The following is a 26,920-nucleotide window of genomic DNA, read 5'->3' on the forward strand; positions in this document are numbered from 1 at the left end:
ACTGTTACTTGAACTTGCCTCTATTTTGAAGTAAAAATGGTAAAACATACCATATTTACTCAAATCTAAGCCGCAATTTTTTTCCGATTTTCGCTATCCAAAAAACTGCCTGCGGCTTAGAATTGAGTGCAAAATAAGCGAAAGTTCTGGAAAATGTTGGTAGGTGCCACCACAACTGACTTCTGTCGTCGAATATATGTAGCGCTACACAGGCGTGCTTTGCAGGCACAAAGATAAATACTGGTGCCAAAACCTCTGCATCGGTAAATAAACTAAAAGAAAAGATAGAAGAATGTAAACATTATGCCATGTATTCTTTCGTGTTTGCTGCTATCTCATTTAAATTCTGTCTGCCTAATAAACTACGAAACTAGAGTGAGACAACAGCAAACACGGAAGAATATACATATCACGTCATGCTTATATTCTTATTATTCTTATGCTGAATAGTGATACAGTCAGAAATGAAGCACGGCAACTGACTAGCTTTTTAAATCTAAGCTGACTCTAATTTCTGTACAGACTGTAATGTACTAAAGAGGCGTCTGCAAAGATTTTCAAACGGAGAAAATTTTTCGCTAAACTCTCATTCAGAACATCTTCTATCATACACAGTCTATTATTTGGTTCTTGTTGATCATTATCAAAGAAAGCAGCAGTGTAAATAACAACAAATAGCAGTCTCTTGCCATTGTTTCACTTATGAGACAATTCCTTTCTTTTTTTATTGTAAGCGGCGGTAACGTGCACAAAATCAAGCCATGACGCGGGCGGCGACAGGTTGTAAACATTATCAGAATGCGACAAACAATGCATGACACAGTGCAATAATGCATTTTCAGTTTAGAGTGATGTAAACACCTATAACAAAGAGAACGGCGCTTATCAGATCAAAGCAAAATAAGCAATCGATTGAAACCAGACGAAGCACGTGAAAAAGGAAGGGTACCCATATAAATACAGACGGAGCACCAGACGCATAGCAATGCCTACCTGGTAAAGCTTAACTGCTAAGCTTACGACTCGAACCAAACTACTGTAGCTGTACCTTCATCCATTCAACCTCAATTGTGTCTCATGTTACAATGGACCAACTTTGTTTTGATTTGGAGGTGCGATCTAAAACTAACCTCTCCCCTTGAATTTCGAGTCTCAAATTTCAGGTGCGGCTTAGATTTGAGTGCGGCTTAGATTCGAGTAAATATGGTACACATGAAAACCATACGGGACCTGTATTTATCGATTTTGAGATTACTGGAAGCTATTTTGAACACCAATTGATTTTTTACACCATATTAGGCAAGATACTGTGTTGTATTTTTGGTGTTTCCATATTTTTGTCCACCCGCTATACTTTATTATAATTGTGGTCTTCAGTCCAAAGACTGGTTTGATGTAGCTCTCCTGCTAGTCTATTCTGTGCAAGCCTCATCATCTCCAAATAACTGTTGCAATATAAATCCATATGAATCTGCCTACTGTATTCGTCCCTTGGTCTCCTTCAACAATTTTTACCTCTCCATTACCCAACTGGCAATTCACTGATGCCTCAGGAAGTGCCCTACCAATCAGTCCTCCTTTTATCAAACAATGGAAACTCCAGGTAGGAATACCAACACTGTAGGAAAAAGCAAATTGCTACTTCACTCAAAGAAGACATGTCAAGTTGGAGACAGGTACAATTAAAAGATGCTACCATACCTGCATTTTGACATCTGTCATCACCAAGGCCTTCACTGACAGGCACTATCCTTCAGACCTGGTCCACAAATAGAACTCCCTTGTCATTTCCCTTCACACCCCCAATCCTCACACCACCCTCAACAACCAGCCACGAATGAGTGTCCCCTGCGTCACCCAGTACCACCCCAAACTGGAAAAACTGATCCACATCCTTCACCAGGCCTTTGATTACTCTAAAATGAGGGACATCCCACCTGACATATTTCCTACCCCTCCTAAAGTGGTTTTCCATTGCTCACCCAACCTCCACAACATCCTAGTCTGTCTGCATGGCACTCCCAATCCCAACCCCTTGCCACAAGGATCATATCCTTGTGGAAGACCCAGGTGCAAAACCTGTTCCCAGTTTATCCTACCCCGTCAGGGGCCAGGCCACCTGTGAAACTAGCCATGTCATGTAGCAGCTCTGCTGCAATCATTGGACAGCTTTTTATATTGGTATGACTACCAACCAGCTGTCCACCAGGATGAACGGCCACTGCCAAACTGTGGCTAAGAGCGAAGTAGACCACCCTGTGGCACAACATGCAGCTGAACATAACACACTTGACTTCAATGGCTGCTTCACTACCTGAGCCATCTGGATCCTCTCATCCGCCACCAATTTTTCTGAACTGTGTGGATAGGAGTTATCCTTACAACACATTCTTTGCTCCCATAATTATTCCTGCCTCAACCCATGGTAACATACGGTTCCCACACCCTCCACCCAACACTTTCTACCCCCTCCGTCCTATCACCTCCTCCCCATTCTCATCTCCCACCATGTTTATTTGCAGCCCTCACTCCTCTACTTTCTTTCTCTTTTTTCCCCTTCTCCATGCTCCGCCACCCCCTGATGCAGTACCTGTTGGCAGTTTAGTCCTGTTCTTCTATAGCACTACAGTTAAAAAGCTGCTGTTCTCTACATTCCAGACAAATACCTTGAGAGAGAGAGAGAGAGAGAGAGAGAGAGAGAGAGAGAGAACTTAAACTTATAATCAGTGTTAACAAATTCCTCTTTTTTTCTGAAATGCTTTTCTTGTTACTGTCAATCAGCAATTTATATCCTCTCTACTTCAGCCATCAGTTCTTCCATTGCCCAAATAGTAAAACTCATCTACTAGTTTTGCTGTCTCATTTCCTTATCTAATTCCCTCCGCACTGTCCGATTTACTTCAGCTACAATCCATTACTCCTGTTTTACCTTTGTATATGTTCACCTTCTAACCTCTTTTCAAGATACTATCCAGTCTGCTCAACTGCTCTGACTAGTCCTTTAAAGTCTCTGACAGAACTGCAATGTTATCAGTGAATCTTGGTCTATTACATAATACCTTTTTAGAATTTTTACAAGAAAAGAAGACTGTTTAGAGAAAAATAATCAAAATAATTTATCACAAAAAGTATAGCTAAACACCTGTTAGACTTTGACATAACACCAGCAATATTAAATCAACAATTTTTTACTTAAAATAAGACATATTTTAGAGCTTCCAGCTGTAACTTCAAATGTGTAATGAAATCATAAAGACTGATCATTAATATTCTTGCAGTTCAATTTTCAAATTTTTTTTAAATTTATTAATTCAAAAATAATCTTGTTGTTTAATAAATACTACAGCTCATATATTAAGGAGATACACTCGACTCTGAATATTAAAACAAAGGTTTAAGAGATTAAGAACAAATAAAAGGCACTTGCAAAAGTGCGAGTGTATTACATACCATGCAGCCAAGGAAAAATGTATGTCAAAGTGGAATGATGTTCTATAATAACATGAATTAGAATAGATTGCTACTCACCACGTAGAGAAGCAGTTGAGCAGAGGATGGAAACAATTAAATGTAGACTCTTACATTTTTTAGCTATTGGGCAGTCTTTTATTATACAAAGCACACACATGCCGAAGTCACATACAAAAGGCCACTGTCGTCTCCTCTACTACGACGAGTAATGATATCAGCTGCACTGTGCAGTGTAAGTGCAGAAGAGATTTGTGGTGGAAGAGAGAGGTATAGAAGGGTAAAGGGTGGGGAAAGATACTGTAGTGCTGCCCTACTGATGAAAGCAGCCCTTTAGTTGCAAGTACTGTGCAGAATTCTACATAGTCATGACTGCTGACAAGCTGTCTGTTCATGTGAGTGGCTACTGCCAACTGTGGCCATGAGATAGCTGGCTGTTCAACATAGTATGCCTGACTTCAGTGGCTGCTTCACAACCTGTGCATCACAGCTCTTCCTATCAACATCAGTTTTTTGGACTGCGCAGGTGGGAACTCTGCCTGTGACGTGCACTTCATTCCTGTAACCATCCTGTCTTCAACTATCACTAGTCCCTGTCTCCACCTCCCTCTATCCCCTTCTCTATCCCACTCCAGCTTCTTCACATAGTGCCCCCCCCGGTTCTGCTTCTCTGCTCTCCCCTCAACCTTCCTGAGCCAACCAATGCTGTGCTGCGCACCCTTGCATCCCACCATACTCTCTTCATCATACCTCTTCACACTCCCATAGGCAGCACTACAGCATCTTCCCCCACCCCTACCCTCCTCCTCTCTGCCTCTCACTTCACTTGTGCACATATGAACATGTGCGGGGGAGGGGGCTGTGCACATGCATTTTTGTCTGAGAAAGAACTTTTCCCAGTCTGACGAAGGACATTGTCCAATAGCTAATAAATATCCAACAGTATATGTACTTTTAAATTTACCTATCACAGGCTGTATACGTGGACAAAGAAAATAAAATCCCAGATTTCCCGGTTAAAAATACACTTTCTCCCGGGTGGAAACATAGTTTTTCCCTGTTAATTGACAGTATATTTTCTCTCGGAACTGTATAACTTGTCAATCCTTTGAATGATTATGGTTTTATACATGGGCGTAGAATTTACCGGCGCTTTAGAAAACGAAACATCTTTTGGAAAGATGTCTGATGTGCAGTAACATGTACCCTGCATATTTTTGTATTATGAAAATATAAATTCGAATTCCACCAAACACCGCATGTTACTTTCTGAAGCATTGAAATCGAGATTGTGATGCGTATTTGTAAGCCAGTCATAGGTCATGTCATGTGATCTCACCTGCCGATGACAGCGGATATTCAGAACTTCGGACACGTGGTGTAGCCCGCCAATAGCAACATCACTGTTAAGTAGCGTGAACACACGAACAGGAAAAGTTAATGGTTTAAATTAATATATATAATGTTGCTACAAGAAAAACAAAGCTTTCACATATAATATTGGTCTCTAAGGCCAATACACTGCGAGAGAAGCTAAGCTTTCACATATAATGTTGGTCTTTTACGCACATGTTGCATTTTAAGACATATCACACAAATGTGCCAGTAAATGTTTTAATAATGACATAAAAGTGTGATCTTCTGGGCTATAAATTCTAAGTGGCTTGTTATCAAAGAGCTAATTTTTAAATGAGTCCCAGATTCCCAGTGAAGTAGGCATCGACCTGATATTAAGCTTTTCGATGTGGTTTCGGGATGTAAATTTCCTTGGGTACCAGTACTTTGTTATCTCATGTTTCGTTCTTTGTTATGGCATAATGCCATACGTGCTAGAAGATGAAAATGTACACTTGAAATGCACCGAACAGTTGAAACTAGCCAATAGTTTGAAATTAAACCCTTTGTTTCAAATATATTGACTGCCTCAGTGGAAAAGATTAATAAAAGAAAATTTCTTCAGCAAACCGATAAAAATAACTTCATTGTTCTGCATGGCAATTAGTGCCTGATTGCCAGTAAGGTGGAAATAAAATAAAATCTGAAACTAATAACGTATTTTAGCCTTCCGTAATTATGTGAATGTATTTTAATACACATGATAGCTCCCGCCAAAGAAATCAATTTTGTTTTCATTTGACGTGAGTGCAGTAGACAAAGAGGAAACAGCAAAATCTCTAAATGTAAACACGGGTCACATGGAGACTACCAGCTTCCCTATTGTAACTCAGACTGCTCTGCACATAAGACCCGTATCTACGATATTTCCGAAAGGGGGAAATGTAGATAGTGGCGTCCCTCGAGCGTTTGAGACAGGAAGCCAAAATTTAAAAAAAAAATTGAATTTTCAAAAATACGTTCACTTTGTAGCGCACATCTTTCTGAAGACTCGGATGCATAAAACATACGTGTCCGAGGAATTGTAAGACATGTTATCTGATCTTAAGTGTGCCAAAGTGCGGCACCACACCTCTTCACACACCATTCTTCTATCGCACGTCACTGTACTTCGGTCTGTGGAACTGAAACATGTATATTTTGTACTGGATGCCATCGAACTACATTCAGGACAGCGGAAATTGAAATGAATTTTTTAAAAAACTCTTCAGAAAATTTGCACTCTTTATTCCGTATTAGCTAACAACTTGCTGCTTTGTGTGACATAGAATTAAGTATAGGATACATAAAGCCAGTAAAGAGAAGAGACAAGCAAGACAGTACACATTTCTTCAATCCTTAGCTCCTAGAATTTTTTTCTCTCTAATCTTGCTACAGCTTTACATGGCATGCTTTCCTTTCTGCGAAAGGATCTGTTACCTCATCAAAGTTCGTCAAACGTTTTGCAACATGAAAAATCGAAATGTCGCTGTATAATACTGAAAAAGCTGTAATTACAAATAGGCCCAAGACTGGTGTGGTTTCTCGACCTGATTGCCTGTGTTTTGTCACTGTCTACGAGATAAAACAAAATAGGCTTTTATAATACTGCAGCAATTGGAACACACGCCAAATAAGAGAGACTATTTTGGCAGAAATAGTCATTTTTATAACATGGCAGATTATAATTCACAAAGTACCAATATCAAATGCCTATTAGGCCTACTACAAGCAAAAAGCTTTACGTTAGGAAATAGTTTTATACTTCATTCATATGCTCCAGTTTCTCAAGCATGAGATCGAAAAGTAGTAGTGCAAAATTTTTATAGAAATTTGGAATCGTCGTATTCTTCCACAACTTGTGTGATGTCCCCGCTTCTCCTCCTTCCTCGTTCTAACAAACAATGTTGTCATCACTAATTCTGTATCTATTCCTGCCAATGTCAAAGCTTATTCGCCGGTTAACTTCACTAACTCTGCCAGAATCACCAGTTCAGTTATCCCACGATTATTCTCCGGTTAGGCATTGTTACGTGTTCGTACAACGCGTTTTCCGCGCTACTTCCAGAATAGACCTTAAAGCGGCTGCTAGCCGGAGACTGTACAACTGGCCCTTGCTAGTACAGCGATCTGGCCAAAAACTTTCTGTGAAAATATCATTTTCTTGAATACACCGGGAAGATAATACGTAATCTTTCTTACCTGTTATTCCTGTTAATCGTTTATTTGCACTTTGGTAGTCTGAATCTATGGATTTCGCTGGTGATCGTAACAACGCTCATCATTCGCAAACCCTATCAACCACATATCAGACAGTGGTTGGCTTTCTTTCGATCAGCTATACTCTGCTCAGCTCGTATAGCCTCTTTTGCCGACGAGGATTCCACTGACAGAGACATCACGTACACTATGCACGATTTCACAAATCAACTTATGATTCATTCAGAAATCAACTTATAATGTGTTCAACAATGTTCAAAAACTGACAGGGAAACGTTTCAAAGTCATACGAATAATCGATAGACCAACGTGCGCTGGATGCTAGGCGCTTTGGAAAACAAGTTTTATATCAATTTTGTTCCCCCCTCCCCTCGCACTCATAGATCCAGGGCTGCTGCGCAATCTTTTATTTTTACTGCGACTGCTTACATAGCCAACAGCCACATTTCTGTAGCCAGAAGCAGAAGAAGATACTACTCAACTGCGCATGCACATTATCCCACTCGTAACTGCTAAAACAAATCTACTGTTAGCAGTTGTGACGTCATGCTCATAGGAAGCAATTTGTTGTTACGAAGCATTGCATGGCCTTCCTAAAGCCTTTGACACATTTTGCTGTTGGTAGACACTTGTATGAGCACTGTATTCTGTTGCTGTAAATTGCGCATTTCCTTTGCAATTTAAGTTTTATTTTAGTTTTTTCTCTTGTTCATGTTTTATGGCTGCAGTATTATTCTGCAGTAATAGGATACAGTAATTTCCTTTGTTAGAGTACTGGTTCTTAGGAGTCAAAATTACAAAAATTTAACTGAGAACAAAAACAATGAAAAATTCCCAGAATTCAAAAAAATTCCCGGGTTTTTCCCGGTTTTTTCCCGGGTCGTAGACACCCTGTATCAGCAACTCAATGCCTCTCCTATGTGGTGGGTAGCAATCTGTCTTAATTAGTTTTGTAATTCCATTTTAGATTTTCCACAGTTTGAAAGATTTTCTACAAATATTTAAGATTCAGTCATACACAGAAATTTGACCAGTTATGTTTGCAGTTCTGACTCTGTAATAAAGATATCATCAAATAGATTCTTGCCAGTCCTATAGCTCCACGGTCAGAATGTACTTCACCCACCATTCCTTTATTGATTTTAGCAATACAGAATGAAGAAAAAAATGACATATAATAATTTTATAACATTGATATTGGTGCCTTTGGCTTAACAGTGGTTGAGAATTATTTCTTACTTACCAGTATTTCAGGTGTAAGAAAGTATTCACTGATTTCTGTAGAAACAGAGGACCTTCTTACAATTCATTTACCACTAGGGTCAGAGGGGAGCAGGAGGAGGTGGTCGGGCGGGAGGTGGGTGGGGAGGGGGGGGGGGGGGGGGTGGGGGGTGGGGGGGGGACATTCAACAGTATATTTTAAAATGCAAACTCTGCAGACTTGGCATTCTTTCTTCTAAGTTAATGTTTTGGATTTCAGATATAGATCCCTCTGGCACATCTGGGGATGGTAAATTACTGAGTACTGTCACTTTAGTATACTTTTTCTGATGAAAATTAGTTGTATACTGCTATGAGCTCACCTTAGCTTGCACAGCATACGATGCAAGCAAAACAGATGCCTCTGGAGGGCAGTAGATGTCCATTGATAGAATTGCTTGTTTAACTTGCAGAAAGAACAGATGCTGAGTAACCTCCTGCACCAATTCTTCTGCCACATCTTCAGGATAGAACTTCCCCAGAAACATGAATGCTGTTTGAGGCTGTTGTGGGATGCCTTGGTCCTGCACTGAAACCATTTTAATTGTGTTTCAGACAGTAGAAGTGAAATTAACAACAATCATCAAAATGAGGGCACACATACTACATTTGGAATTGTTTTATAGTTTGTTTGAACACTTTGTGGACTTTGTCTTGCATGCACATGGAGACATGCTGAGACCTGCCATGTCGTGTACAACACACTATGTCTATAAGGGACAGTAAAATGAAAATGAGAAACTATATAATGAACATGGTGTGGACACTAGTAACACATGTAGATGTGTGTATTGAAGTGTCTCACCCAGGAATCAGTAAGGAATAGTAAGATGTTCGCCACTGTGCCATTGTCTTTAAGACATGCTTTATGTGAGGTCAACAAGTTGTATGTGCATTTGACTTCATTATGGAGACCAGGAAAGAGGAACAGTGAAGTGTAGTGCAGTTTTTGACTGCGGATGGGATGTCAGGAAGTGACATTAATGATTAAATGCCTGCTTTGTATGGTGAACACATGCACACATGTTTGCATGGAATAAATGACTTCAAGAATGTCGGATGTCATTGAAAGACAGCAGTCGGCCAGGAGAGGCTCATCATGTAACTAGCCCTTTTGCCATTGCTGTAGTGGATGCTCAGAGATGACCAACATATGGTTACATGGTGGAAGACATTTGGTTCATGTTCGGCATCAGTCATGGTTCCACTCCCACCATCATGTCAGAGCATCTGAAGTTTCAGAAAATCTGTGCACAGTGGGTTCCCAGAGCCTTACACAGGAGCAGGAATTGAACAGAATTTTGACATCACTGCAGCATCTGGAATAGTATCACAATGAATAATATCATTTCTTGTCACATACTGTCATGGGAGGTGAATCATTATGTCATCATTTTGAGCCCGAGCACAAGTGTCAGAGCCAATAATAGTAAAAACACGAACTCACGCTAATGAAAAAATCCAAATCCATGCACATCAGCTCTAGGAAAGTCTTTAACTGCAAGGGTATCGCTGCTTACTGACTTTCCGGAACATGGTATCACAATTAATACATACACGGATACTTTGCAAAAACTGAAGCGCGTCATCAAGTCCAAACATCCCGGAATATCGACAGATGGCATCATTTTGTTGCCCCCCCCCCCCCCCCCCCCCGGCCCAGCCCACACAACCTGGTCACAATTATCTGAACCCCTATTAGTGAACCTTAAGATGGAGTGTGTTCTTCTTTGGCATTTATGACAGCTTGCACACTGCTGGAGGAGACACTTTTAATGGTGCGTCTGAATGTCTGTGGAGGAATGGCAGCCTATTCCATTTTAGGAATGTTATTGTTCACAAACCATTGCCTCATAGATGCTGCTTTAAGACAGGTTGCAGTGTTGTGCAGATACAAACTATCATCATCTCGAAACTGTTCTGTTTGCATCCTTCTGCAATTAACGTTTTCTTAAGCTCAATAATGGGACCACACCCTAACCATGAAAAACAGTCTCATATTGTAACAAAACTTTCTCCGAAATTTCCAACACCTTGTGTTTATCTGCTCTGGGTGGTTATTGCAGATATGATGTGTTAGTGGAATAATGTGCTCCATTCCCACAAGATGATGTGTTAGTGTGATAACGTGCTCCATTCCCACAAGACATTAATTTTGTACCAATTATATCATGTTAAGCAAACATGCTGAATTGTGTATATGTCATCTTGCACAGTACACGGCAAAATACGTTAATAGGCTAAGATCACTATACTTGGTATAGTGTGGAAGTCAAAATCTAGATTGCACACAGGAAATAGACAAAAACACAGAGCCAAAGGGTGGTGTATTCCTCTAAAAAACATTGCCAGATAGTTATTAGTGACTACTGAAAGTTTAGCTAGGAATGAAAACAGTATACAAAGGAAACTGATGATTTTTGTGTTTTTTAAGAAATAATATGCAATCGTAATACATTGTACCACAGCTACTGCAGATAACTTTAAAATGAAAGTTTCATCTTTACTGTTGCCCGTCACCATTCCATGCCATTGTGTGATAACTTTAAGGATATAAGAAACCCACACAGGAACATGTTCTAATCTATTGTCACTTGAATGTAATATCAAGACACTACAATATAGAATGGAGGCAGGAACTATTATTAAGACAGCAAAGAGTTCTTTCAAGGCAACAGAAATGAGGCTCTTTTGTTACTGGCTACAAAAGACAAAAATGGACCAGAGAATGGCAATATTTTTACATGAAGACATAGCAGCCCAAGAACTTTAACATCCAGGCACATGGATTGAGATATACGACAGCATTTAGGATCGGAAAAAATTCTCCTGGGGATCCTTGAAGTAAAACAATTACAGCTTAGAGCCATATGGAAAGAAAAGCTCCTCTTAGAAGTTCTTGAGTATACTTCGATCAAAATGTTTCTGATAAGAGACCAAGAGGGAGAATTTGTTATGGCTGAAGAAACAGATTTTTAATGACCCCAAAGCCAGATATGCCACCTGATATAAAATATACAAACAACAATTACAAACAGGCACAACACTATGAAGGAGGCTTACACAGAACTGCAACTGACTCATCAATGTGGAGCAATAACACTGATGACAGTTTGTCTAGAGTTAACAGAAGAAATTAAATGTAACACTCCAAGACCACGTAAACTTGACACAATCTAAAGAATTTTGCCACTAGTTCTACAATTCAATGCTATTTCTCTTTATCAAACACAAAATATTAACATAAAAATTGCAAATTTTATTTTTTCCTTCTTATGATGTAGCTACTACAATAAATGAAATTCCAAGGAGGAATCAATAAACATAAATGAGGAAAATCAACTGCTCACCTGTTCCTCAGTGACATTTGCATACAGATGATGAGTAACAGTACATAGATGTAACTAACCAGTGAGCTGCAATTATTTTCCAGTCTAAGACTCTCTCTCTCTCTCTCTCTCTCTCTCTCTCTCTCTCTCTCTCTCTCTCTCACACACACACACACACACACACACACAAAGGCAAACTCCCAAATTCTTCTATCTATGGCCATGGTGACACTGTCTTTGATGAGTGTTTGCTTAAGCTGACAGAAGTAGGGACAGAGAAAAAGTGTGAAGCAACTGGAAAGGTGTAAGATGTTATTCAATCTGTGCATTCAGCAAGATGTGAAAGAAATGAAGGAGAAGTTTGAAATGGAAATTAAAGTTCAGGGAAAAGAAATAAAAACTTAAAGGTTTGCCAACAGCTTGGTGATTCCGTCAGCAATGGCAAATGACTTGAAGGAGCAGTTGAATGGAATGGATAGTATCTTGAAAAAAAAAAAGCTTATTATACAATGCACATTGACAAAAGTAAAACAAGACTACTGGAATGTAGTCAAATGAAATCAGGTGATGCTAAAGAAATTAAATTAGGGCATGTTATTTGGGCAGCAAAGTAAGTTATGATGCACCAAGTAGGAAGGATACAAAATGAGGACAGGCAATAGCAGAAAAAGCGTTTCTGAATAACAGAAATTTGTTAACATCTAATATAAATTTAAGTGGCAAGAAATCTTTTATTAATCTTTTATTTGTCTGGAATATGGCCTTGTATGGAAGTGAAATGTGGATGACTAGCAAGAATAGAATAGTGCTACAGAACAATGCTGAATATTAGATGTATATATAGAATAACAAATGAGGAGGTAATGAGTCAAACTGGGGAATAAAGAAGTTTTTAAGGCACAATCTGACTAAAAGAAGGGATCTGTTGATAGGACACAGCCTGAGGCATCCAGGAATAGTCAATTTGGTGATGGCTGGAAATGTGGGGGTAAAAATTGTACAAGCTTGAACACAGTAAGCAGGTTCAAATGGATGTAGGTTTGAGTAGTTATGCAGAGCTGAAAAGGCTTGCACAGGATAGACTACAACAAACCCGTCTTTGAACTCCTACAAAACTGATCTACATTTGCATGTGTCTGTTCAATGGAGCTCCTTGAAAATGTGAATGGGCTATGCATTTTTCCACCCCTTGGAATATTTCACTCCTCCAGCAATCTACAGTAAACTGCTGCTAGAAGAGGAGCAAGTTCTTTAGCGTAGTCTAGGTGGATCGTTTGGGCAGATCACTCTGTACTGTCACTTTTCCTTTGCTGAGTGATTTTTAGCTAATGTTGTGTCCCATAGACAGTTATTTAGTTATTTGTCATTTAGATGTTTAAGCAATGGTTGAAAGGAGGAATTTGCATGATCTTCCTCGGTGAAATAATTTTGGGAAAAAAATTTAGTGTATCGGCATTCTCTCTATTATCCTCAACTTTGATGCCATTATTGTAACCAAGTGTCTCAATCAAATTGGTAGATAGAATTTTACTTTAAATACAACAAATGCTTCAGACATATGAATCATTTAACACTAATTTTGGCTTCTTTCAGTATTTGTTCATGTATGAGATATTGGTTACATTTAAACCTGTGTTCAAGTGCTCTTTGCTATTGAAGCAGCTTTATAGCTTCAGCAAAGGTTTCTGAATATAGCCTATAATATTTATTTTAAGCTTGTGCAAAGCCACCCCCACTATCATAATAAATTAAATTCTCCTCTACCAGTAGTTGCTACAATGAACCACTTTTTAAATCCTGTTTTTATAACTGCTTCTTCATTTTCAGTCCTCCTTTTACCACAATTTGCCTCCTACCATCAAACCATTAGCCCTTGCTGTTTTTACCTCTATCAGTGAAGAACACTTGTTTTTGTCCTAGTTAGAATTCAATCTCATATATTCTTTCTGAAAACCTATCTGATAACTAATGACCCTCCCAAAGGACTTACCATCAAAATCAGAAGATTAGAATACATAAGTAAGTAACAAGTCACCAGCAATAGTTAGCATTTTTCATTATATTCTTCGAAAATGGTATGAAAAACAATGTACATAATGATAGTTCTTTCACTTCTTGTTATTTTATTATTTAGTTCTTTTTCACAATTTGGTTCCATCAACAAATTTTCATATATGTAAAAATGTCTTAATCATGTAAAAAGGGTATTGGAAATTACTATTTATAGCGTTTTCTTAAGCATGACCCTCACACATGCATCAAGAGATTTGGTAAAACAACATGGGAGCTGAGTCAAAATGGCCAGTTCAGTGAGTAAACATATATATTCAATTTTCACTTTTTTCTATGCCCCACAAGCTTAGTATTTATCAGTTTTTGAAGCTCATCTTTGGAACATTATAAAGCTGAAACTTCCTGGCAGATTGAAACTGTGTGCCGGACCGAGACTCGAACTCGGTACCTTTGCCTTTCGCAGGCAAGTGCTCTACCATCTGAGCTACCCAAGCACAGCTCACGCCCTGTCCCTCAAAGCTTTAGTTCTGCCAGTACCTTGTCTCCAACCTTTCTTCCAGGAGTGCTAGTTCTGCAAGGTTCAAAGGGAGCTTCTGTGAAGTTTGGAAGGTAGGGGACAAGGTACTGGCAGAACTAAAGCTGTGAGGATGGGGCGTGAGACGTGCTTGGGTAGCTCAGATGGTTGAGCGCTTGCCCGCAAAAGGCAAAGGTCCCAAGTTAGAGTCTCGGTCTGGCACACAGTTTTAATCTGCCAGGAAGTTTCATATCAGTGCACACTCCACTGCAGAGTGAATATCTCATTCTGGAATCATTATAAAGTTAATAATTAACTGTCAAAACTTCAAGTAATAAACCTGGCAGCAATCTGCAACAATAACTGATTGGCAGAAACTACAAGAAATACACCTGAGTTTTTATCACTGTACGAATGCTGTATCGCAGAATACTGTTCCCACACTATGGTGCTTCAGTAAATCAGAAATTACCTTTCTTGTCCAGTTTCAACCATGATATAAAGCCTTTTGAATCTTCATATTGAAGTCCAAAATACCATGTTTCTCTTAGTCCAATAGTGCGGCACACCAAATCGAACAGATCTCTTCCAGTAGCACGCCACTGAAATTAATATGAAGGCCCAATAAAAATAAAGCGCAAAAAAATTACACTACACATGATTAAAATTTATGTTTATAATATTTTATTTCTAGAAAAAGGCCACTATCATTCAAATATTATGCATGAATAAACATATCTGAGTGTGAATATGCTATTTCTAATGTCAACCAATTTTATTGGTTGCAATTGCAATTTTGACTACCTACTATTATCTAGCAAACTTAATGGGTACTATAGTATATGTTGATAAAGCTGTGTTATCTATATGAGTTGGATCCTAATGAAAACTTGAATGACATAATGACAGCACACAAACTAAATTTCCCCACTCGTATACCTCCCAGCCAGTCAGATTAAAATGACAAGTGAATCCCTAGTCGTAATGGACATCACTGTACCATTTCACATGTACAGAGCCCTGCTACCCGTGAAATTCGGCCACAGCAATCAGTAGTGGATTACTGCTGTTGTTGTGGTCTTCAGTCCAAAGACTGGTTTGATGCAACTCTCCATGCTACTCTATCTTAAACAAGCCTCTTCATCTCCGAAATAACTACTGCAACCTACATCTTTCTGAATCTGCTTAGTGTATTAATCTCTTGGTCTCCCTCTATGATTTTTACCACCCACACTTCCCTCCAATACTAAACTGGTGATCCCTAGATGTCTCAGAATGTTTCCTATCAACCAATCCCTTCTTTCGGTCAAGTTTTGCCACTAATTCATTGTCTACCCAACTGTATTCAGTACCTCCTCGTTAGTCACATGGTCAACCCATCTAATCTTTAGCATTCTTCTGTAGCACCACATTTTGAAAGCTTGTATTCTCTTTTCATCTAAACTGTTTATCGTCCATGCTTCACTTCCATGCATGGCTACACTCCAGACAAGTACCTCCAGAAAAGACTTCCTAACACATAAATTTATATTCAGTGTTAACAAATTTCTGTTCTTCATAAATGCTTTTCTTGTCACTGCCTGTCTACATTTTATATCCTCTTTAACTTCGGTCATCACCAGTTATTTTGCTGCCCAAATAGCAAAACTCATCATCTACTTTAAGTGACTTGTTTCGTAATCTAGTTCCCTTAACATCACCTGATCTAATTTAACAACATTCCATTATCCTTGTTATGCTTATGTTGATGTTTGTCTTATATAATCCTTTCAAGACACTGTCCATTGCACTCAACTGCTCTTCCAAGTCCTTTGTATCTCTGACAGAATTACAATCTCATCAGAAAACCACAAAGTTTTTTTTCTCCCTTCCCATTCCAAATTTTTCTTTGGTTTCCTGTACCGCTTCTTCAATGTACACTCTGAGTAACACCAGCGATAGGCTACAACCATGTCTCACTCCCTTCTCAACCATTGCTTCAATTTAATGCCCCTACAAGTTGTAAATAGTGTTTTGCTCCCTGTATTTTATCCCTGCTACCTTCAGAATTCCAAAGAGAGTATTCCAGTCAACATTGTCAAAATCTTTATCTAAATCCACAAATGCCATAAATGTAGGTTTGCTTTTCTTCTCTTTATGGGGGGATTGTGACCAAAGTTACTCAGGTGGATGGAGGGGAGGACATAAAAACATGCATGGGGCATAGTTGCATGTTTACAGGACAGAGTCAGTTTTCCAATCAGACTGTAATGAGTGTCAGATGCATAGCAGTATGTTCATGCTCCAGCAGTCACCAGCAGATGTCTAATGTGAGCAATGATGCAGTCCAAAATTACGTTGAAAGTATAAGTTATCTGCTGCAAATTGTGTGTAAGTCAAAGAACACTGTACAATGAACCAAATGAGGCAGTGCAATTGTAAAAACAAACAAACAAACAAACAAACACACACACACACACACACACACACACACACACACACACACACACGGAAGACAAAATTTGCTCTGTCTGGCTATCATGATTTAGGTTTCTCATGTTTTCTTAAATAATTTCAAGCAAATATTGGGATGGTTCCTTCATCAAGGCCATGGCTGACCACTTGTCCTATCTTCACATAAATATTATTACATATTTGGTGTATATGTATAATTTAAGCTATCTATTTTCATTGTTATAATGAAGAGAAATCTTATATTATTGTGAGATATCTGGACGAATAAATGAATCAAATGAAATACTTTCAGAGGACCTTACAGTACAATGACACACAATATTCCTCAGCCCAAGAGTGAAGGAATGCGTTACTTTAGAAAACAGTGAATTTATTTTTGTGATAGTTCTCTTTAGATCAATTCGTGTTGAACAATGTTTTCCTACAGAGTAGATTCTAACCCTGAAGCACAATTATATAAAGTACACAAATTATTTATGTACAGCTGTCCTAAGTCCTTCAGTGGATGCAAAACATTTTGCAGCCACTAATGTCTTTAGCCGTGAGAATTGGTGGAAGTCAAGGAGTGTGACATGAGGTGAACAGTCCAGATGTACAAACAAATTACACTTCAAAATTTGGTTTTCTCACTTACAAAGAACTTTTGTGGGCAAGTGCACAGTCAAATAAAAGATGATTTTTTTTTTCTTTGGTCTGTTTGGCCCTCAAATTAGTTATGCCTAAATAAGTAAATAAATAAAAATGGATGTTAAAGAGTGTAAGGTGATAGAATGCAGGGGAATGGCGCATTGAAATAACTGGGGATCACAACATGCTGCCTTGGCTGCTATATGTGTCCTTTCATTCCCCATAATAACCACATGCCCTGGCACCCAGCACGAAGACACCTCCTTCCCCAGCTGTTGTAGTTGGAGGAGAATGTCCTGAATATTACGGACTATTTTATTTGACGGGTACAAGTATTGTAGATAGAGAGTAGGGCACTCAGAGAATCGCACAGATGTGAAATTTAGCACTTGAAGTCTATCTCATCTGTTCCAGTGCCCACAAGATCGGACATAATTCCGCATCAAAGACAGTGAAGTCTCGAGGCATTTGGACCTTGAGGACAGGATCAGGGAAAATGACAGAGCAACTAACCGAGTCACCCTGTTTTGACCAATCCTTAAAGACAGCTGCAGAGTTGCAGTTATCAGTTAAAATGTCATAAAATAATTTATTAAAAACATAGACAGCAGTACAATCTGTCCTGCACTGCACCAAATCTAAAATTAATCTGGGTGGTAGGCAGTTAAAACCCTGAATTTGGGGTTGTTTGTTTGCTCCACACCAAGTGACTCCAGCACACGCTACACGTGGATACCGACTGGCATCGTTGTTCGTGGGTGACTAGAGAAAAGGCATTCCAGAGGTGGACAAGCAACATAATGGTATGTGAGGAACTTAATGCCTGATGCACCATGAGCAGTTGTCACCCGATGGTGAGCGGAGGTTCCTCAGCCTCAGCAGAGAGACTAGATATGGGGCTGGTCTTGTAAGCATCTGTGGCCAGTCTAATCCCCTCATGGTGGATAGTGTCAATAACCTGCAGGTAAGAAGGCCTCACTGACCCATACAATGTGCACCATAGTCTAGCCACAAATTCACTAAAGGCCTATAAAACTGGAGCAGACATGCCCTGTCTGCTCTGCAAGATCTGTGGCTTAAGCACTTTACGGTACTGAATTCCTTCTGGGTTCTAACTTTCGGGTCCCTCAGGTGTGGTAACTATGACAGTTTGGGGGCAAAAATGAGGCCCTGAAACCTCAACAAGTCTTTAAAATGTAGAAGGTGTCCCTCATATGCAAGTCAGTTAAAATAAAAATACAATGAGTATGATTAAAATTAAGACACACACACTTATCTGCAGAAAATGGGAACCCATTTGCTCAGCCTACCCCTCTAACCCCTGCATAGTAAGCTGCAACTGACGTGCAACACTGGAGGAGGAACTGAAAATACCAAAATTGTCCACATACAAGGAGAACTGTACAGGGCTCCTTTCTGTAGACGTGACACTGTTCATGGCTATAGCAAAGAGAGTAATGCTCTAAGGAACACCAGCCTGCCACTCAAAACCATGCAACAGTACACCACCAATCTGAGACCTAAAATGCGATTATAAAGGAAGAAATGTATGAAAGTGGGGAGATGCCTATGAAAGCCCCATTGACGGAGTTGATCGAGAATATTGTGTCTCCAAGTCTTGTCGTACACCTTACTTATATTGAAGAATATGCCAAGACAGTGATGTGTACATAGGAAAGACTGCTGAATAGCCACCTCTAGTAGGGTCAGGGCATCAACAATGGATCCAAATCTCCAGAATCCACACTGAGAATGGCTAAGGAGTTGCCTGGTCTTTAACAACCAGACCAGGTGACAGATAACCATTTGCTTTAGGGTCTTTCCTACACAGCTCTTTAAGGCAATGCTCTGGTAACTACTGGGATGTGTGTGGTACTTGTCTTGAGCTGGGTAAGTTGCCTTCTGCTATATAAAATTAAAACTTTCAAGGAGGATTTACTTTGACACTGCTGGCAAATGCCAACGCATGCTGTACCGGTTCTGGATGTGACCAGGTGCAGTATCATGCGTCTCAGACAGTGCCAATTCCAGCTCCCAAACAGAGAAAGGGCACTTGTAAGATTAAGAATTGTGAGATCTGAATTCCAACATTCCCCTCTCTACATTCACAAGGTAATGGGAAAATGTTGGATCACGGCTATCATTGGCTGTAGCCACTGCAAAATGCTCTGCAATTGTCTGAGCAATGCCTCCATGTGTTATTTGGAGACATCCGTTTCAGCACTGCTGCTATTAGGAAATGACTGTTTACCGGAAATCCTCCAATGGGTTCCCATACTTTTGTAGAAGTGGAACAGCTGATAGAGTCAAGGAATACTTGCCATACCATTTTCTACCTAGTGTGGTGTGTATTGCTGCCTAAAAGCCGCATCCAGGCTGGCCATTACACTGACTTAAGTCTATCAGCTTACATTTTTCTACATTTAGAGCAAGTTGCCATTCATCACATCAGACAGAAATTTTGTCCTCAGTCACTGTGTCCCCTAGAGTCACTAAACGACTACGCTTGCACATATACTACAGTCTCAGCAGCAAAGAGCTCTTCTGTGTTTCACCATATGTTCCTCTCTATTCTTGGCAAAATTTTTGGTTCAGAAGTTGTGTATATTGATGTTTCTAAGGTTGACAATTAAGTAAATCTTGCCTTCATGCTTTCCTGGGGTCCCACACAATACTTACATTGTAGCCCTCAGGAGCTTAGCATTAAATTGCTGTGTACGGGCTTGGCAACCCTGGGGTTTCTGAGCTGGGGACTGTTAAATGCTACAGTTCCTTGTTTTTGTAAGCTATGGGTGTGCTTGAACGACCACCGTGTGGCAAGGCAGTGGAACATTGTGTGTCACAGGGAACAAGAACATTTATTTAATTGCCCAGATAGCAAAGATGGTAAAAATCTCTATCAAAAAAAAACTAAACCTCAACTTCAAGGTCTGCTGCACACTGACAAGATGCATGGCTGTTGATATGGAACAGACATTAGCGGGCAACCTCTGGGAAACCTGCTGCACCTCAGTTGTGTAAGGTTTACCTATCATGCGGGGGCTCTGTTAAGGTGGATTTTTTCCTTAGCTGCTTGTGGGACCAAGATGGATTTTTCGAAATTTTCACTTTCTCCTCCCAGCAGAAAGTGTAGACCAGTGGAAGGTACCAAACCCAATCTAATGGGAGGGGTCATGTAGCCAGTTCTCTCGCTTCAGAATCAGTTAAAAGGAAAGAAACAAGCTCTGAAAAAGTCTCACTGTCTTTGATTCAAAAGAGGTTAGAAGGGATTGCAGATAAGTTAAAATCTGTTAAGTGGCTGCGAAATGGGAGACTGTTGGTGGAAACCTGAAGTTCCCAGCAAGTGACAAGCCTGCAGAAGGTCAAAAACCTCGGGGAATATGCCACTGAGACAGAGCTCCACACCACATTAAATTACAGTAAAGGTGTTTTGATATGCAAGGACCTCCTGGACATACCCAGAGAAGACCTGAAAGTTGAGTGGGCCCAAGAAAGCCTTGTAGATGTACAGAATATTAAGAGAAGGATGGAAGGCAATCCAATGAAATCCAACTCATTTATCTTCACTTTTAATAGCTTAAAACTCCCAGAACATATTAAGGCAGGTTTTCTTTGCTAACCATGCAGCTGTATGTCCCAAACCCAATGCTATCTTTTAAATGCCAGCACTTTGGGCACACCACTCTTGGAGGTTAGGGAGAAGTCACTTGGGGCAAATGTGATAAGGCTGGCCACAAGGCAGTCGGATGTTCATCTCCTCCAAAGTGTGTGAAATGCTCTGGGGCTCAACCTGTCTGGAGGAGGGACTGCTGTGTCTTCCTTGAAGAATGGAAGACACAGGAGACAAAACTACAGAACGGATCCCCTATGGTGAGGCCAAAAAGATTTATAAGGCTATGCAGCCCCCCTACCCCATGCTCGCTACTTCTTTGCTTCATATGTTAAACTGTCAGTCCAGAAAACTGATGCTGCTACACAAATAGAGGTTGCTAGTGTCAGAACTGGTACCTGTGTTTGTCAATGTACTTTTGTGTTGTTACAGTTACTTCAAAGCCTACACTTCCTCCCAGAACATCAGATGACGCTGTAGTAGCTGATGTTGTTGAGCTCTCTGCTCCTCCAAAGGTTCAGTCAAGTCCATTGCCCAGCACTGCAACTAGCACTGCCATGGTTGTGGCTCTGAAGCCTACACAGGCAAAAATCAAAGGTCATGCATCCACTACCAACGGAGTCAGGAAGTAAACAGCGTGACAATGTAAATGCCGTCCTCTTTGACGTCTCTCTTGATTCTTCTGTAGAGCTAATGGACCCTGAGGTCGGACTGGGACAATAATCTCGCACCAAGACTGAGCCTCATCCATGATGGGCTCCCCTGCCTGGCAGAAAATTAGAGTGAAATTGCAACCTCTGTGATAGATAGCTCCCATATTACAGTAGAACATTAGTGGGTTCAGGACACGTGTGGAAGAATGGAAACTGCTAGCGCAGGAATGCCCTGTGCTAGAGAGCAAGAAAATGGTATGGCAAGTATTCCTTGACTCCATCAGCTGTTCCACTTCTAAAAAAGTATGGGAATCCATTGGAGTATTTCCGGTAAACAGTCATTTGTTAATAGCAGCAGAGCTGAAACGTGTGTCTCCAAATAACACACAGAGGCATTGCTCAGACAATTGCAGAGCATTTTGCAGTGACTACAACCAATGTTAGCCATGATCTGACATTTTGCTATTACCTTGTGAATGTAGAGAGGGGAATGTTGGAATTCAGATCTCACAATTCTTAGTCTTACAAGTGCCCTTTCTCTGTTTGGGAGCTGGAATTGGCACTGTCTGAGACGCATGATACTGCACCCGGTCACATCCAGAACCGGTACTGCATGTGTTGGCATTTGCTAGCAGTGTCAAAGTAAATCCTCCTTGAAAGTTTTAATTTTATATGGCAGAAAGGCAACTTACCCAGCTCAAGAGAAGTACCACACACATCCCAGTAGTTACCAGAGCATTGCCTTAAAGAGCTGTGTAGGAAAGACCCTAGAGCAAATGGTTATCTGTCACCTGGTCTGGTTGTTAAAGACCAGGCAACTCCTTAGCCATTCTCAGTGTGGATTCCGGAGATTTGGATCCATTGTTGATGCCCTGACCCTACTAGAGGCGGCTATTCAGCAGTCTTTCCTATGTAAACATCACTGTCTTGGCATATTCTTCAATATCAGTAAGGCGTACGACAAGACTTGGAGACACAATATTCTCGAGCAACTCCGTCAATGGGGCTTTCATAGGCATCTCCCCACTTTCATACATTTCTTCCTTTATAATCGCATTTTAGGTCTCAGATTGGTGGTGTACTGTTGCATGGTTTTGAGTGGCAGGCTGGTGTTCCTTAGAGCATTACTCTCTTTGCTATAGCCATGAACAGTATCACGTCTATAGAAAGGAGCCCTGTACAGTTCTCCTTGTATGTGGACATTTTTGGTATTTTCTGTTCCTCCTCCAGTGTTGCACGTCAGTTGCAACTTACTGTGCAGGGGTTAGAGGAGTAGGCTGAGCAAATGGGTTCCCATTTTCTGCAGATACGAGGGCAGTTCAATAAGTAATGCAACACATTTTTTTTCTTGGCCAATTTTGGTTGAAAAAACCGGAAATTTCTTGTGGAATATTTTCAAACATTCCTGCTTCGTCTCGTATAGTTTCATTGACTTCCGACAGGTGGCAGCGCTGTACGGAGCTGTTAAAATGGCGTCTGTAACGGATGTGCGTTGCAAACAATGGGCAGTGATCGAGTTTCTTTTGGCGGAAAACCAGGGCATCTCAGATATTCATAGGCGCTTGCAGAATGTCTACGGTGATCTGGCAGTGGACAAAAGGCACGGTGAGTCGTTGGGCAAAGCGTGTGTGTCATCATCGCCGCAAGGTCAAGCAAGACTGTCTGATCTCCCGCGTGCGGGCCGGCCGTGCACAGCTGTGACTCCTGCAATGGCGGAGCGTGCGAACACACTCGTTCGAGATGATCGACGGAGCACCATCAAACAACTCAGTGCTCAACTTGACATCTCTGTTGGTAGTGCTGTCACAATTGTTCACCAGTTGGGATATTCAAAGGTTTGTTCCCGCTGGGTCCCTCGTTATCTAACCGAACACCATAAAAAGCAAAGGAGAACCATCTGTGCGGAATTGCTTGCTCGTCATGTGGCTGAGGGTGACAATTTCTTGTCAAAGATTGTTACAGGCGATGAAACATGGGTTCATCACTTCGAACCTGAAACAAAACTGCAATCAATGGAGTGGCGCCACACCCACTCCCCTACCAAGAAAAAGTTTAAAGCCATACCCTCAGCCGGTAAAGTCATGGTTACAGTCTTCTGGGACGCTGAAGTGGTTATTCTGTTTGATGTCCTTCCCCATGGTCAAACGATCAACTCTGAAGTGTATTGTGCTACTCTTCAGAAATTGAAGAAACGACTTCAGCATGTTTGTAGGCACAAAAATCTGAACGAACTTCTCCTTCTTCATGACAACGCAAGACCTCATACAAGTCTTCGCACCCGAGAGGAGCTCACAAAACTTCAGTGGACTGTTCTTCCTCATGCACCCTACAGCCCCGATCTCGCACCGTCGGATTTCCATATGTTTGGCCCAATGAAGGACGCAATCCGTGGGAGGCACTACGCAGATGATGAAGAATGCAGTACGACGTTGGCTTCGACATCGACCAGTGGAATGGTACCGTGCAGGCATACAGGCCCTCATTTCAAGGTGGCGTAAGGCCGTAGCATTGAATGGAGATTACGTTGAAAAATAGTGTTGTGTAGCTAAAAGATTGGGGAATAACCTGGTGTATTTCAATGCTGAATAAAACAACCCCTTTTTCATAAAAAAAATAAGTTGCATTACTTATTGAACTGCCCTCGTAAGTGTGTGTGTCTTAATTTTAATCATACTCATTGTATTTTTATTTTAACTGACTTGCATATGAGGGACACCTTCCACATTTTAAAGACTTGTTGAGGTTTCTGGGCCTCATTTTTGCCCCCAAACTATCATAGTTACCACACCTGAGAGACCCGAAAGTTAGAACCCAGAAGGAATTCGGTATCATAAAGTGCCTCAGCCACAGATCTTGCAGAGCAGACAGGGCATGTCTGCTCCAGTTTTATAGGCCTTTAGTGAATTTGTGGCTAGACTATGGTGCACAGTGTATGGGTCAGTGAGGCCTTCTTACCTGCAGGTTATTGACACTATCCACCATGAGGGGATTAGACTGGCCACAGATGCTTACAAGACCAGCCCCGAATCTAGTCTCTCTGCTGAGGCTGAGGAACCTCCACTTACCATCAGGTGACAACTGCTCATGGTGCATCAGGCATTAAGTTCCTCACATACCATTATGTTGCTTGTCCACCTCTGGAATGCCTTTTCTCTAGTCACCCACGAACAACGATGCCATTCGGTATCCACGTGTAGCGTGTGCTGGAGTCACTTGGTGTGGAGCAAACATACAACCCCAAATTCAGGGTTTTAACTGCCTACCACCCAGATTAATTTTAGATTTGGTGCAGTGCAGGACAGATTGTACTGCTGTCTATGTTTTTAATAAATTATTTTATGACATTTTAACTGATAACTGCAACTCTGCAGCTGTCTTTAAGGATTGGTCAAAACAGGGTGACTCGGTTAGTTGCTCTGTCATTTTCCCTGATCCTGTCCTCAAGGTCCAAATGCCTCGAGACTTCACTGTCTTTGATGCGGAATTATGTCCGATCTTGTGGGCACTGGAACAGATGAGATAGACTTCAAGTGCTAAATTACACGTCTGTGCGATTCTCTGAGTGCCCTACTCTCTTTCTACAATACTTGTACCCGTCAAATAAAATAGTCCGTAATATTCAGGACATTCTCCTCCAACTACAACAGCTGGGGAAGGAGGTGTCTTCGTGCTGGGTGCCAGGGCATGTGGTTATTATGGGGAATGAAAGGACACATATAGCAGCCAAGGCAGCATGTCGTGACCCCCAGTTATTTCAATGTGCCATTCCCCTGCATTCTGTCACTTTACTGTGGTACAGAGTCATGCATTGCATAGGGAATGATTGGCTGGAAGTGACAGATAATAAGCTGTGTCTAGTAAAGCCCACTATTCATCTTACCTCCTTTCAGCCACAAAGACGGGATGAGGTCCTCCTACCTCGCCTTCACATAGGCACAGTCTTCTGACACATGGCTTCTTGACCCGGCCCAACAACACTCTAGTGTGTAGCGCATGTGGCATAGAGATCACTGCGCACCACGTTTTAAGTGACTGTGTTATGTTTTTGGATCAGAGGGTAGTGGCAGATTTGCTGGCAGATCCGCCCTCTATTTTAAGTCATGTTCAGATGAATGTGGTGAAGCTTTTAACCTTTTTGTTATTTGTCCAATTTGTTTCCAGAAAATTTAAGGGACATTTTCTTAATCTGTTAACAGGGTAAATGGCTCCCCAATTTTTTTGTAAGTGGTAAGCCAGTCACATATATTTGTGCCATTGTTTTAGCTCCAGTGTCATTATACCTTTCACACTTTTTCTGTTGCCTTAAGGCATGACAAATGGTGAGTGTGTTAGCGAATGTGAATTAGGTGGGAATGAGTGCATGAGTGTTATTGAGTAAATACAATAATTTTAGTGATTTTGTGCGCATTTGTTCCTTTGAAAATATGTCAGGGAGTTGATAATATCATTGTTGAGTACCCATAAAGTACGTACACACACACACACACACACACACACACACACACACACACACACTTGCTGCGTACGAATGCCTACTCCCCCCCCCCCCCCCCCCCCCCCCCCCCCACACACACACACACACACACACACACACACACACACACACACAAACAAACTTACATTGCAACTTAAGCTTTTGGAGACTTAGAACAAGGAGTGGCAGAGTGGCAAGCCATGGATACTGCAAATAAGCTACAAACAATGAAAGGAGCCACGACCACATGGCAATCTTCTCTGCATTCTTCCCAAGGAGAATCCACTATCCATTACCAGTTCTGTTTCAGCCACGCCTGATTGACTCACGGTCACATCCACAGGCGAGAGGACCCATCCTGTGTCACTGTGATGACCCTTTCTTAGTGATGCAAATTGTGTGTGTGTGTGTGTGTGTGTGTGTGTGTGTGTGTGTGTGTGTCAAGTTTACTGCTTTACAGTGAACACTGAAGCCTGAGGACTTATTGCCTCTACTGTTGACTTACTATGTTCAGGTGGAAGACCTGGTTTAAAACTAATGTAGAAGTGGCCACTGTTGAAATACATGCTATCGTTAGAATTCCAGTGCCACCACATATCCTCCACAACACTTATTATAGTACATGTCTGTCCCTTCTTGTTCTCTGTATGCTGAATATAGATATAGATGTAGATTTGAATGTAGGTAATTTGCTGTGAGGCTCTACCTCCACCTTCCCTAGTGGTCATGTAATTTGCTTGCTCAAAAAATAACAAGTTGAAGTCTGGTCATATAGGGTGTCCATTGTTGCAGGAAATAACTCTTAAACAGCCACTTGTTATGGTACTTAGAGGGTAAGGTTTTTGAGTAACCTATATATTTCAGATGACTTAAGATCCAGCTATATTTTTCTTCTAGCCATAGCAAAGTTTATTCTGGACTCCT

The 26,920-nt window shown here is 40.8% G+C and overlaps 1 protein-coding gene across 1 annotated transcript in view; it reads right to left on the minus strand.

Annotated features, from left to right (window-relative positions):
- LOC126418501 (merlin) overlaps positions 1 to 26,920 on the minus strand; it is a 176,364-nt gene that overhangs the window by 125,779 nt on the left and 23,665 nt on the right. Inside the window, exons 2-3 of the mRNA XM_050085289.1 lie at positions 14,651 to 14,780; positions 8,646 to 8,851 (exon numbers count right to left, since the gene is read on the minus strand). Of these exons, the coding sequence (XP_049941246.1) occupies positions 8,646 to 8,851; positions 14,651 to 14,780 (336 nt within the window). The remainder of the gene's footprint in view (positions 1 to 8,645; positions 8,852 to 14,650; positions 14,781 to 26,920) is intronic.

The sequence above is a fragment of the Schistocerca serialis genome, chromosome 9 (genome assembly GCF_023864345.2).
Source record: "Schistocerca serialis cubense isolate TAMUIC-IGC-003099 chromosome 9, iqSchSeri2.2, whole genome shotgun sequence".
NCBI classification, from domain to species: Eukaryota; Metazoa; Arthropoda; class Insecta; order Orthoptera; family Acrididae; genus Schistocerca; species Schistocerca serialis.